This window comes from Bufo bufo, chromosome 2 (assembly GCF_905171765.1).
Source record: "Bufo bufo chromosome 2, aBufBuf1.1, whole genome shotgun sequence".
Classification (NCBI taxonomy): Eukaryota; Metazoa; Chordata; class Amphibia; order Anura; family Bufonidae; genus Bufo; species Bufo bufo.
The window spans coordinates 597,903,335-597,918,499 of record NC_053390.1 but is presented as its reverse complement, the minus strand read 5'-3'; the positions used below and the strand labels follow the sequence as shown (position 1 = coordinate 597,918,499).

At 39.3% G+C, this 15,165-nt stretch overlaps 1 protein-coding gene across 50 annotated transcripts in view; it reads left to right on the top strand.

Annotated features, from left to right (window-relative positions):
* ANK2 (ankyrin 2) overlaps positions 1-15,165 on the top strand; it is a 536,395-nt gene that overhangs the window by 462,552 nt on the left and 58,678 nt on the right. For all 50 annotated transcript variants that reach the window (XM_040418305.1, XM_040418330.1, XM_040418328.1 and 47 more), the window contains 10 exons: positions 124-348; positions 2,278-2,432; positions 2,924-3,135; positions 6,858-7,062; positions 7,508-7,604; positions 8,369-8,597; positions 9,097-9,222; positions 9,516-9,638; positions 13,911-13,943; positions 14,969-14,990. In XM_040418305.1, coding sequence (XP_040274239.1) covers positions 124-348; positions 2,278-2,432; positions 2,924-3,135; positions 6,858-7,062; positions 7,508-7,604; positions 8,369-8,597; positions 9,097-9,222; positions 9,516-9,638; positions 13,911-13,943; positions 14,969-14,990 — 1,427 coding nt within the window. The remainder of the gene's footprint in view (positions 1-123; positions 349-2,277; positions 2,433-2,923; positions 3,136-6,857; positions 7,063-7,507; positions 7,605-8,368; positions 8,598-9,096; positions 9,223-9,515; positions 9,639-13,910; positions 13,944-14,968; positions 14,991-15,165) is intronic.

Below are 15,165 nucleotides of genomic sequence, written 5' to 3'. Positions count from 1 at the left end.
GGTTCTGGGTGTTGGACCCCCTCTATAATGAAGATATGTCATCAATATATGTGGCAGGACAACCCCTTTAATATCCTAAATAATTCCTGAATTTTGCATGTTTATTTGCTTCTTTCCCTTTAGTTTCCTAGTTAGCTTCATGGTGGATGCCCGTGGAGGTGCCATGAGAGGTTGCAGGCATAATGGACTAAGAATCATTATTCCTCCTCGGAAATGCACAGCCCCTACAAGAGTGACATGCCGCTTGGTTAAGCGTCATCGATTGGCTACTATGCCTCCCATGGTGGAAGGAGAAGGCCTTTCCAGTCGACTTATTGAAGTTGGGCCTTCTGGAGCTCAGTTCCTTGGGTAAGTTGTAATATGCCTATATGCGTTAAGGTTATCTCTCTGTATATGGAACTACTGTAAATTAGAAGCTGTGCAGGACCCGCTAATTGTGCACCTACACATATTGTATATAAATTTCATTTCTTTTAAATGGTCACTAACTTTTTCACACGATTGCATAAATCAGTAGTAGATACGAATATATAACTACTAATGTATCTTAGCAAACAATAATGCCTCTTTCTCCTCTTATTAACTCTTATCCTCATCCCCTTTCCTAAACTAACATTCTTTTTAAATTTGTTGCTGAATCCATCTTGAGAGACTAAGGGGGACTGTCAGCTAACAGAAAGCATGCCCATAGTAGCTGCCCATAGAAGTCTATGTAGAGGGGAGGGGGAAGGAGGAGTGAGCTGCAGTGAGAAAGACACAGAAGCTGTAGCAGCTAATAGTAAGTCTTATATCTCACCCCAAGTGCTTTATCCACAGCTACACTGTATACTATACAGTATGCTAGCAGTTTGATTCCACTCGCCAGTTCAGGGAGAATTGAGAATTAGAGAGTGAACCTGTAGAGGGGAAAAACTGCTAATAAATGCAGAGAAATGCAGCCAGAAATAGTATACACATGGCAACTTATTCTAAAGTACAGTGTAGGTACAGTTAAAAATATTTTTTATATATGAGACAGTTTTAAATAACCTGATTTTGCAAACATAGATGCACTTTATGATTTATACATACCCACGTTTAGACAAGACACAAAAAAATGATAAAATGCAGGCTGCATAAATCTCTATGAAAACTTCTTAACAATTTTATTGTAAGGGAGCCATACAATGGCGCCAAAGAAATCCATGGGTAACTCCATTTGCATTGGAAAAAAAACAACGCATTTTACATCAGATGCAGTTTTACTGAGAATTTTTGTTATAGAAGCATTGCCCCTAGTGGACAAGGCACATGATCCCTTATAGGCAGACATTTCCACAGAATACATGCATAAAATTGTAAGGAATTTATATTCAAATCTAAATGTTGTATGAGAAAGTCTTTCACTTAAAACCCCTAGATTGTTCAAAACCATAAAATACAGATGTTACCTGATACCATTGCCCAATTGAAAGTTGTTTCTTGAAGTATCTGGCATGTGACACTATTCAGAATACTTTTTCCCAAATTCCCTTTTTTTGCCTCTCAGAAATTCCTCTTACCTATGTTCTTTTTCCCACTGCTGCTTTGGATGTACTCAGTAAACTTCACCTTCCTACTGCTCCTCCCCCTCTTAATGAGGGAGAAAGCTTGGTCAGCCGAATCCTTCAACTGGGACCTCCTGGGACCAAATTCCTTGGGTAGGATAGACTTAAGATCAAGTTGATGGATGCCAGCCTCATCCCCGTTGTTCCTCAGTATTTTTTATTTTTTTACTTTTTGTTAGTGATTTTGTCAGTGTATTTTAATTTGAAGTTTTCATTAGTGACTGTGGTCTGATGAAGCATTTTAATCTTTGTGTGTTTATGGTTTTAGTGGTATTGTATGTGTCTTTCCTCTGTGTATTATTGTTTAGTGGTGTTTATTCTTTTGGTTGAGCATGTGATTTTTTTTCTCCCATAGTGTTTGACTTGGAGCCAAAGGAACTTGGATCATAAATTTAGACAACATGTTCATTGGCGATGATTTGAACAGTAGTGTGCTCCAAAATTTATCAACTCCTAGATTTAATTAAAAACAAAATTCCAAATTGTTAACTGGTTGGCAATCATTATTTAGATGGTACTGTACACTTCAGTCTTAGCTATGACCTTTATATTTCCAGTTCCCAATGCAATGAGTTTGTTGCCTCTGCACTGTGTTATGTGTGTGCTTGCTAACTACAAATCCCAGGTTTCTTTGTCCCAGCAGTAAGTCTCTCTTTCCTCTAATCTTTCAATATGATGTATTGCTACACAGGCCAGTGATTGTGGAGATCCCTCATTTTGCGGCACTGCGTGGAAAAGAGCGAGAGCTTGTCATACTGCGTAGTGAGACTGGTGACAACTGGAAAGAACATTTTTGTGAATTCACAGAGGATGAACTTAATGAGATACTTAATGGGATGGATGAAGGTATTGTTTGTATACATTTTAGTCAGATAAGTACATATACTACCCACTTATGTTATTTCTGGAAGGCTCTTCTCACGCTAGTGTCTTTGCTTCTGTTATGCCCGGTCCACAACAGCTGTGACCTATATATTTCTGATAGATTCAAGCAGATCGATGTTCTAGTATATTCAATGGCAACAATAATGCTACAGACTGTGCTTTATTGCCATAAAAATACTGGAAAGGGCAACCAAAAGCCTGACAGAAACCCCCAACCCAAGTCTGACCAGAATCTAAGACAGCGGTGTTACTGTGCGTGCCGCTTCCTTCTCAAACAGCTGATTGGTAGAGGTCCAGGGTGTCAGACCCCCACCGATTAGATACTGATGACCTATCCCCTTTAATACAAAAAAAACCTCAGCAATCAATAGGATTGAACCAACTGATATTTGAATCATGCATTACTGACATTATTTGATCTCACATTTCTTTTTTCCTCATATGTTTTTTAGTTCTTGATCCACCTGAAGAACTGGAAAAAAAACGCATTTGCCGTATTATCACTCGAGACTTTCCGCAGTATTTTGCAGTGGTTTCTCGTGTGAAACAGGACAACAACTTGATTGGACCCGAGGGAGGAATTCTCAGCAGCACTGTGGTCCCTCAAGTACAAGCTGTCTTCCCAGAAGGTGCACTTACTAAGAGAATCCGTGTTGGCCTTCAGGTATGAACTTAAATTCTGTTCCATGAGATGTTACAGTATATAGAATATTATTTGTGGTTTTATCAACAGGCTAACATGATTAAATATATTATACAGGGTGGGCCATTTATATGGATACACCTTAATAAAATGGGAATGGTTGGTGATATTAACTTCCTGTTTGTGGCACATTAGTATATGTGAGGGGGGAAACTTTTCAAGATGAATGGTGACCATGGCGGCCATTTTGAAGTCGGCCATTTTGAATCCAACTTTTGTTTTTTCAATAGGAAGAGGGTCATGTGACACATGAAACTTATTGGGAATTTCACAAGAAAAACAATGGTGTGCTTGGTTTTAACGTAACTTTATTCTTTCATGAGTTATTTACAAGTTTCTGACCACTTATAAAATGTGTTCAGTGTGCTGCCCATTGTGTTGGATTGTCAATGCAACCCTCTTCTCCCACTCTTCACACACTGATAGCAACACCGCAGGAGAAATGCTAGCACAGGCTTCCAGTATCCGTAGTTTCAGGTGCTGCACATCTCGTATCTTCACAGCATAGACAATTGCCTTCAGATGACCCCAAAGATAAAAGTCTAAGGGGGTCAGATCGGGAGACCTTGGGGGCCATTCAACTGGCCCACGACGACCAATCCACTTTCCAGGAAACTGTTCATCTAGGAATGCTCGGACCTGACACCCATAATGTGGTGGTGCACCATGCCAGCTTCAGTGCATAAAGAGGGAAACACATCATCATGTAGCAATTTCGCATATCCAGTGGCCTTGAGGTTTCCATTGATGAAGAATGGCCCCACTATCTTTGTACCCCATATACCACACCATACCATCAATTTTTTGGTTCCAACAGTCTTGGAGGGATCTATCCAATGTGTTTTAGTGTCAGACCAATAGCGGTGGTTTTGTTTGTTAACTTCACCATTCACATAAAAGTTTGCCTCATCACTGAACAAAATCTTCTGCGTAAACTGAGGGTCCTGTTCCAATTTTTGTTTTGCCCATTCTGCAAATTCAGTGCGCCGATCTGGGTCATCCTCGTTGAGATGCTGCAGTAGCTGGAGTTTGTAAGGGTGCCATTTGTCAGTAGCTAATATCCGCCGAAGGGATTTTCGACTAATGCCACTCTCCAGTGACATGCGGCGAGTGCTACGCTGTGGGCTCTTGCTGAATGAAGCTAGGACAGCCACTGATGTTTCTTCATTAGAGACAGATTGAATGCGTCCACATTTTGGCAAATCCAATACTGAACCAGTTTCACGAAACTTAGCAAGCAGTTTGCTAACTGTAGCATGGGAGATGGGTGGTCTCGTAGGGTGTCTTGCATTGAAATCTGCTGCAATGACCCGGTTACTGCGTTCACCAGACATCAACACAATTTCTATCCGCTCCTCACGTGTTAACCTCGGCGACATGTCAATGGCTGTAAACAAAGAGAAACTTGTAAATAACTCATGAAAGAATAAATTTTATGTACATAAAAATATCATATGAATCTACTGTGTTATATACAGCCAGGTCCATAAATATTGGGACATTGACACTATTTTAACATTTTTGGCTCTATACACCACCACAATGGATTTGAAATGAAACGAACAAGATGTGCTGTAACTGCAGACTGTCAGCTTTAATTTGAGGGTATTTACATCCAAATCAGGTGAACGGTGTAGGAATTAAGGAAGCAAAAGTAATGGGACATAATAATAATCATAAATAAAACTTCCACTTTTTAATACTTGGTTGCAAATCCTTTGAAGTCAATTACAGCCTGAAGTCTGGAACGCATAGACATCACCAGATGCTGGGTTTCATCCCTGGTAATGCTCTGCCAGGCCTCTACTGCAACTGTCTTAAGTTCCTGCTTGTTCTTGGGGCATTTTCCCTTTAGTTTTGTCTTCAGCAAGTGAAATGCATGCTCAATCGGATTCAGGTCAGGAGATTGACTTGGCCATTGCATAACAATCCACTTCTTTCCCTTAAAGAACTCTTTGGTTGCTTTTGCAGTATGCTTTGGGTCATTGTCCATCTGCACTGTGAAGCGCTGTCCAATGAGTTCTGAAGCATTTGGCTGAATATGAGCAGATAATATTGCCCGAAACACTTCAGAATTCATCCTGCTGCTTTTGTCAGCAGTCACATCATCAATAAATACAAGAGAACCAGTTCCATTGGCAGCCATACATGCCCACGCCATGACACTACCACCACCATGCTTCACTGATGAGGTGGTATGCTTAGAATCATGAGCAGTTCCTTTCCTTCTCCATACTCTTCTCTTCCCATCACTCTGGTACAAGTTGATCTTGGTCTCATCTGTCCATAGGATATTGTTCCAGAACTGTGAAGGCTTTTTTAGATGTAGTTTGGCAAACTCTAATCTGGCCTTCCTGTTTTTGAGGCTCACCAATGGTTTACATCTTGTGGTGAACCCTCTGTATTCAGTCTGGTGAAGTCTTCTCTTGATTGTTGACTTTGACACACATACACCTACCTCCTGGAGAGTGTTCTTGATCTGGCCAACTATTGTGAAGGGTGTTTTCTTCACCAGGGAAAGAATTCTTTGGTCATCCACCACAGTTGTTTTCCGTGGTCTTCCGGGTCTTTTGGTGTTTGCTGAGCTCACCGGTGTGTTCCTTCTTTTTAAGAATGTTCCAAACAGTTTTTTTTTACCACGCCTAATGTTTTTGCTATCTCTCTGATGGGTTTGTTGTGTTTTTTCAGCCTAATGATGGCTTGCTTCACTGATAGTGACAGCTCTTTGGATCTCATCTTGAGAGTTGACAGCAACAGATTCTAAATAGCACACTTGAAATGAACTCTGGACCTTTTATCTGTTTATTGTAATTGGGATAATGAAGGAATAACACACACCTGGCTATGGACCAGCTGAGAAGCCAATTGTCCCATTACTTTTAGTCCCTTAACAAGTGGGAGGCACATATGCAAACTGTTGTAATTCCTACACCCTTCACATGATTTGGATGTAAATACCCTCAAATTAAAGCTGACAGTCTGCAGTTAAAGCACATCTTGTTTGTTTAATTTCAAATGTTAGAATTGTGTCGATGTCCCAATATTTATGGACCTGACTGTATATCTGACATGAAAGGCCTAAAGGCGGCATCGCTGAGACTTTGATGATAGCATGTACCCCTGTAATTTCTATTAGATCTATTTTTGTCATTGAAACTTTATGTGGATTCAAATTGCTTTCATCATACATTTTTACACATATACACATGAGTATGTTTGCTACTGTTCAAGCCAGTTAGTAAGTACAAATTGATGTGGATATGATATTAATTCTCACAGATGAGAAAGCAACATGTTATCAAATGCAGTTTATTTCTCCGTATAGTGTAGCCTTAGATTTTCCATTTTTCAGTATGGAAATAGTACATTAAAACAATTTTACACTTTATAGTACTCTAAAGTGCACTCTATAATTTACTTTTTGGAAGGTATCTTTAAAAGACATTATTGAAGTTTGGGCCATACAAGTTGATGATTCAGTTGTGTTAAGTTAGGAGTATTGACCATAATGTAGTATATTTCCAGGTTGCATCTTTGTTGCACCAGTAAATAGTAACAATCAGCCCGATAAGAGCTGTTGGCCATCTTTAAGAAGCAGAATATGTTCATGTAGAATCATTTACAATTGTGTAAATATACTATGATCTGTAGAAATAGTGTGCGACAAGTGTCTTTTCTTGTAGGCCCAGCCAATGCATGTAGAACTAGTGAAGAAGATGCTAGGCAACAAAGCAACATTCAGTCCTATTGTAACACTGGAACCAAGAAGAAGGAAATTCCACAAGCCTATAACAATGACTATTCCGGTTCCAAAGGCCTCTAGTGAAGCGATGCTGAATGGATATGGTGTTGATACACCTACACTACGGTTACTATGCAGTATAACTGGTAGGTATTTTAAATATACTTTAGGTATACTATGGTACACTGTTTAGGTATACACTTGATAGCTCATGAACTCAACTGTCTTTATTGCATTTAGAAGTTGACATTTTTTGTGGTAGCTAGCTATAAACACTTTTGCACAATAGTAAATTCAGATCCTTCATTGGTGACTTGTTAAATGTTTGATCAAGGTATAGGTATTCTCTCAGTGTACTGCAGGGGATTTCATGATGTGCTGGTGGGATCGTGGTAGCTTCCCTGAGTACAGCTTTGTTAGAAGAGAGACTGCCTTAAACTGTGCTTGACAGTTACAGACTTTCTAATACCAATGGCAAAAACACTTATAATAGTTACAACATTTAACACATGAAATGGACTTTCAGTTTCATCATTAGTACTTGGTAATATTCAATTAATAGTTATAATCTATGCATTTTTTTGTCCTTAGGTGGTACTACCCCTGCACAATGGGAAGACATCACTGGGACAACACCACTTACGTTTGTTAATGAATGTGTCTCTTTTACTACTAATGTATCTGCAAGGTAAACAACCATACAAACAAAGATATCCATAATGTGGTAAAGATTCAGGGACATGTCTGCTTTTCCCCAGAAGCTCAAAAAGATATCTATTAAAGAGTTGATTGTAACGTTCACTAGTCTTCCTTTACCACTCTCCCAAAATATTTGTTTTTGATCAACCAGTTAAAGGGAATACATTTCTAATTGCCCATCTCCAAAATGTTAAACTTCTACATGCTCTTTAATTGCTTACTGTAATACTGTGAAAGAACTAATCACATTTTAATGAGATTTTGGGAACCATGCCTTTAATCTACATTAACCTCACAACTCTTTGCAACAACACTCTCTTTCTCTTAAAATTCCCACATCTATATATGTAAACTAGCTACTACTTATCTTCCATTTTTTCATGTCTGTATTACTACAATAGAGCTTTACAGGGTTGGATTGGGCCACCAGACTACCAGAGGATCCTCTGGCGGGCCCAGACTCTGATACAATAGTGGGCCCCAATGAGCCAGGAGAGAAAAGCCAATCCCTTATCACTAGGGTCTATTTCTTTGTTTCAAAACTTGTTAAGCTTTATTGATGATATAGGGATTGGGTCTCAAGAATAAATTTTTTTCTGGTGGGCCCCAGGAACTCCAGTTAGACACTGGAACTCGACTGTTAGGTATCCCACTCAGTGGCTGATGAACCAGATGTACTTCATTTTATATTGTGTGATGATTTATGACCTTTTCCGTCCATGATCCAGATCAATAAGGATTTTTATTTTGCAGGTTCTGGTTAATAGACTGCCGACAAATTCAAGAGTCTGTTACTTTTGCCAGCCAAGTGTACAGAGAAATTATATGTGTACCGTATATGGCCAAATTTGTTGTGTTTGCCAAATCCCATGACCCTATTGAAGCTCGTCTGAGATGTTTCTGTATGACTGATGACAAAGTAGACAAGACACTGGAACAACAAGAAAACTTTGCAGAAGTTGCTAGGAGCAGAGATGTAGAGGTGAGTAATTCTCTCATACAGCAAGTCATTAGTAATTTACAGTGTCCCCGTTCTTTCAATAAACTTTTGATATGTCATCCTAATGACATTTCAAAGGTTTTGATCGTGGGGGTCTGAGTGCTGAGACCTCCCCTTATCACTAGAATGAGGAGAAAAAAGCGCTCATACAGTGCTCTTTCCTTACTGCTGAAGACAAACTCAGTAGAAAGTCCATGGGCCAATCTCCAGTCTATCTTCTACAGCAAGGAGAGTGCTCTTTGTGAATGCTTCTGTCTCCTCATTCTAGTGATCGGTGGGGGACTCGGCACTTAGACCCCCATTTATCAAATCCTTTCATATGTCGCTATGACACAATATTTTTTTAAATGCAGGTATCACTAGGAAGACTGGGGCAAAAATAAGATATTTCAGTTGGTAAAAAGAACTGCCTTCATGAGACAGTTATATATTTTTTGTATTGTTAATTTGTTATGTCACGGGTTTATTAATTATTTTTCAGGTGCTGGAAGGAAAACCAATCTACGTGGACTGCTTTGGCAACCTAGTACCCTTAATAAAGAGTGGTCAACACCACATATTTAGTTTCTACGCCTTTAAAGAAAATAGACTTCCATTTTTTGTCAAGGTAACATCATAATAACAAATGCGAGTGATACTATTGTAATTATTTGAGTCCTTTCTAATCTCTGGGTGCATCTTTTCAAAATTAGTTAAAATGTTATAGGGTCATGTTTTTCTAAGGCACCATATCACATTATATCAAATCTCTTAATTTTACTTAATTGATTAGTCAGTGGTTTATGATCGAAGACCACACTGCATGTATAATATTTTGCCATCTGACCAAGCAGGGAAAAAATGAAGGATAAATATCATGAGCCCATTAAAGAAATATGACATATGGTCCATTAATAACAGGTACGAGATACAACCCAGGAACCATGTGGACGCCTTTCTTTCATGAAGGAGCCAAAATCTTCTAGAAGCCTTGTGCAACAAGCCATTTGCAATCTAAATATCACTTTACCACTTTATAATAAGGTAAGATGTTATCAAATATATACTACAATGCTTTATTAAGTGTTTACGTAATAATAGCATATTCTGCGTCACATGTTTAATTGTTTATGTGCAACAAGGCCATTGATCTGCAGAGAGGAAGATTATGGAGCAGGTATACCTGTAGAAGTTTAATTGAAGCTCTTGTCATATTCCCTAGGAAGGTACACCATTGTAGGGGAATATGAAGCAGATGACTGCTCAGAATAGAGGGACTTCTCACCTAGTAAGATGGGCAAAACTTAAAAATGTTAAATTTTATGACAACGGTGTCTGAAATACGGATCTATGTTTAAGAGTCTTGGACTTCATATTGTTATTGTGGCAAATGCTACTCGGTAATACGGCAATCATCTATGTGAACTGCTGGAAAGCCGCATCCTCTATTACCAACACAAAGGGCAAATAAATAAAAGTGGCAATCAGATCAAAATAACCATTTTCATATGAGACTTTGCCCTAAATCTGTCCAAATAGCATTTTTATCTCACTCATTAGGGTAATTTATCAAAACCTGCACTTTTAAAAGTTGCAGAATAGGGATTTTTGGGCTTATTTGGACAAAAATTTGTGTGGGAAGTGGAAGTGGTGGATTTATCAACTGAGACTTTTTTTTTTTTTTTAAAGATGCATTCGCACTCTAGTAGGTGAGAAAGCTCTGGAGCAGCATTTCTAGATGAAAGTTTAAAGATGCGCCAAATTTAACAATGTGCTATGGTTGATAAATTTGGTGCCAAGTACTTTAGTACTGACTCAAACAAAACTGACTCTCAAAACCCCTCTAAAATTCCTCCTTTTGTGTTTAATAGTGAGTATATGCAGCTTTCTGGTGAAATCTAAATTGAGCCTACAGAATCTTATTTTACCTTATTCTGTATTCAGATATAAATTATGTCATAACAATCAAATATTTTTCTCCTAGACATATGAAAAAATACATATTAAAAATACTTTATAATTTTGTAGTGTAAAGCTCTGTTTTTGCTGAATGCAACAAAAGTGATATTTTCTGTTTCAGTATTGTGTGTTGTTTTTTTATTGATGTACATGAACAAAGGAAAAGGCTAATAACATTCTATACAACATGCATTTATGACAATGGGCGCTGACACATGGTACAGCCTGTAAAAAAAAGATCCTGCTCAGGTGGACCTTTCAATAGTTGGGCAAATATTTGAAGTGGAGGTGCACTTTTTGATACGCTAACTATAACTAGCAATAATTTAACATGCATGCATTATTGGAAGTTTTTTTTTGCATGTACCAGACATAGATTTGTCAGGAGAATGATTCAGGCTATGAATACCTTCACAGTCATTTTCTATTATTGATTATGGATTTGGAGGTATTTTGAGCAAAAACATTTTTATAATAAAGTTTAATTCAAGATTTTGCACAGTCTATCTTCTGCAGCTTCAGTGTTTCACACTATACTGTATTCATGTTTCTGTGATAAATCAAAGAGTTTGCCTAAAAGCTTTTTCTGTAGACCATCTCTGACCTCTCCTAAGCGACGTTCTAAGTTGATATATGTTCAAATCACATTTGGGCTTATTTATACCCAAATCAAAGTTTACATGTACTTTGGGCTAATTAAAATTAATTGAACATAAAAAGCATAGAGGGTTCATTCAAGAGAGGATAGTGAGGTGCAGAAGAGTGGGTCCTCGGATGAGCTCTCTCATGGATTTGTTACAGAACAGCTGCTATGTCCTGTGAAACTTGGAAGGTACAGAAACCAAACAGTGCAACATTTTTTATAAAACCCTATTACAAAAATTATTTTAGCCCAAAATACGTGGAAATCAATAATTAAAAACAATGCAATGAAGATAGCTGTAGCCTATATCTGCGCTGTTGCGCCACTACTCAGAACAATAGCGCAATGCAATATCGACAGAGCCAGGCGAGATGTGTGGTCCTGTCAATCAAGGGGCAGTCTCTTGCGCAGTGGGACTAGCCCCTCGATGCTCAAGAAGGCTGTTTTTTGAATGAATTCAATTTGTAAGAATTGATTCACTCATCACTACTGCCTAGTGCATGGTTCTCACTTGGCAACCATGATGTTCCTTGCAAGGATCATCCTGATGAAAATACAGTCAGGTCCATAAATATTGGGACATGGACACAATTCTACCATTTTTGGCTCTATACACCACCACAATGAATGTGAAATGAAACGGACAAGATGTGCTTTACCTGCAGACTGTCAGCTGTAATTTGAGGGGATTTACATCCAAATCAGGTGAACGGTGCAGGAATTACAACAGTTTTCATATGTGCCTCCCACTTGTTAAGGGACCAGAAGTAATGGGACAATTGTCTTCTCAGCTGCTCCATGGCCAGGTGTGTGTTATTCCCTCATTATCCCAATTACAATGAGCAGATAAAAGGTCCAGAGGTCATTTCCAGTCTGCTATCTGCATCTGGAATCTGTTGCTGTCAACTCTCAAGATGAGATCCAAAGAGCTGTCACTATCAGTGAAGCAAGCCATCATTAGGCTGAAAAAACACCACAAACCCATCAGAGAGATAGCAAAAACATTAGGCCTGGCCAAAACAACTGTTTGGAACATTCTTATAAAGAAGGAATGCACCGGTGAGCTCAGCAAACACCAAAAGACCCGGAAGACCACGGAAAACAACTGTGGTGGATGACCGAAGAATTCTTTCCCTGGTGAAGAAAACACCCTTCACAACAGTTGGCCAGATCAAGAACACTCTCCAGGAGGTAGGTTTATGTGTGTCAGAGTCAACAATCAGGAGAAGACTTCACCAGAGTGAATGCAGAGGGTTCACCACAAGATGGAAACCATTGGTGAGCCTCAAACAGGAAGGCCAGATTAGAGTTTGCCAAAGGACATCTAAAAAAGCCTTCACAGTTCTGGAACAACATCCTATGGACAGATGAGACCAAGATCAACTTGTACCAGAGTGATGGGAAGAGAAGAGTATGGAGAAGGAAAGGAGCTGCTCATGATCCTAAGCATACCACCTCATCAGTGAAGCATGGTGGTGGTAGTGTCATGGCGTGGGCATGTATGGCTGCCAATGGAACTGCTTCTCTTGTATTTATTGATGATGTGACTGCTGACAAAAGCAGCAGGATGAATTCTGAAGAGTTTCGGGCAATATTATCTGCTCATATTCAGCCAAATGCTTCAGAACTCATTGGACAGCGCTTCACAGTGCAGATGGACAATGACCCAAAGCATACTGCAAAAGCAACCAAAGAGTTTTCTAAGGGAAAGAAGTGGAATGTTCTGCAATGGCCGAGTCAATCACCTGACCTGAATCCGATTGAGCATCCATTTCACTTGCTGAAGACAAAACTGAAGTGAAAATGCCCCAAGAACAAGCAGGAACTGAAGACAGTTGCAGTAGAGGCCTGGCAGAGCATCACCAGGAATGAGACCCAGTGTCTGGTGATGTCTATGCGTTCCAGACTTCAGGCTTTAATTGACTGCAAAGGATTTGCAACCAAGTTTTAAAAAGTGAATGTTTGATTTATGATTATTATTCTGTCCCATTACTTTTGGTCCCTTAACAAGTGGGAGGCACATATGCAAACTGCTGTAATTCCTGCACCGTTCACATGATTTGGATGTAAATCCCCTCAAATTACAGCTGACAGTCTGCAGGTAAAGCACAACTTGTTTGTTTAATTTCAAATCCATTGTGGTGGTGTATAGAGCCAAAAATGTTAGAATTATGTCCATGTCCCAATATTTATGGACCTGACTGTATATCCTCAGGAAAGTCTCTTGTTCACGGTTTAAAGAGGTATTTCTTGTAAAGTGACTTTAGAGGGGTTGTCTGACTGATAAAACATTCTTAGAAGAAGGGAAGAATGCTTAAAAAATAAACTTCACCAATCCTCTGCCGCTGCCTTTTCAATGTTTACTGGTCTTTTACTGGTCTATACTCCCTGATGCATCAGGAAATAGACGAAACAACCAGTCATCCAATCACTGGCTTCAGTGATGGCCGAGAGGGCAGCAGAGATCAGCATGGCCCTAGTAAATATCGGAATAGTAGAAGGAGGATTGCTTATGGTTTTAACCCAATCTTCCACTTTTCAAAGAATTTGTTATTCGCCGGACAGCCCCTTTACAGTGCATTCTGACATGCTGATTGCCCATATTGGGGGCAGAAATTGCACCTCCACTTATATTGCTGTTCATGTGGTATAAAAAGCATATAATAATTTTTTACATTTTTCTTTTATTTTGTCTGGCACCCTGAATTTCAAAGGAATCTGAATCAGATCAAGAACTTGAAGATGAGGTAATTTTAAGAATTCAGATACACAATAATGATGTCATTTTGTGGTTATTAACACTGCTTATGTAACGCATGCACCAGGACACTCTCCCATTGTACACTGCGAACATATGGCCCCAATATACTGTATACCTTTTTATACTATAGTACAGTATATATCGCCTGTTTGCTCCCGTTATAGAAAATAACTGCATATTGTATGTTTTTTGAGGAATGCCTCTGTATTGAAAGTGTAGTCATTTCCTGTGGTGTAAAATGTCCCATCAATGTCCTGTGGTGTAAAAAAGGGGCAAATTATGGTGCATGCCATATTTTACCCTTAAAGGGGTATTCCCATCATAGACAATGGGGCATATCACTTGGATATGCCCCTCCATTGTCTGATAGGTGCACCTACAACGAGAACGGAGCAGAGAGAGTTGTGGCTGGCACCAAGCGCTGCTCCCATACAAGAGAATAGGAGCGCAACGCGCATGCGTGGCCCCCGCTCCCATTCATTTCTATGGGGCCGACGGAAATAGCCGAGCGCTCGGCTGTTTTCGGCGCCCCATAGAAATGGATGAATGGCGGCTGCGCATGCGCAGTGCGCCCTCCACTAATTTCTCCGTGTAGGTGCGGGTCCCAGAGGTGGGACCCGCGTCTATCAAACAATGTGGGCATATCCTAGCGATATGCCCCCATTGTCTGTGATGGCAAATCCCCTTTAATTTGAGATCTTCTGGACACTTTTGAAAAGGGAGAGGAGAGGCTTAGCACGGCCGATTGGATTTACTATAACATTATAGCTCAATTCTGCCAGCTCCCATCTGGTGAAGACTTGAGTTTCTGGTGCATGGAGGGCCAGAGATGAACCTAATTTATGAAGTGTTATTTGTCTCTTAATAAATTAGGCTCATCTTACTTCAGCGCATGGAGAAGAAGACTGGTGTATGGGAACGCTAGTCCTGATAAATCTCCCTCATTGTGTTTTTCAAAAAATCTTACTCTGTATATGTGTTTATTAATTCTATAAATTTGTTTTTTTCCAGGGAAATGTAACATCTGAGAAAAGTAAGTGGTTTAATACCATGTATCAATTCAGCTTTGAATGATTAAAAGCAGCTAAGCATAAAAGTCTTGCAGACAATTTCCACTTAATTGATACTAACACTGCTTTGGTAAAGCTATTACATGTAATATACTAGCATTGTTCATATAACATTTTGAAGGGATCTAAGCTACAACC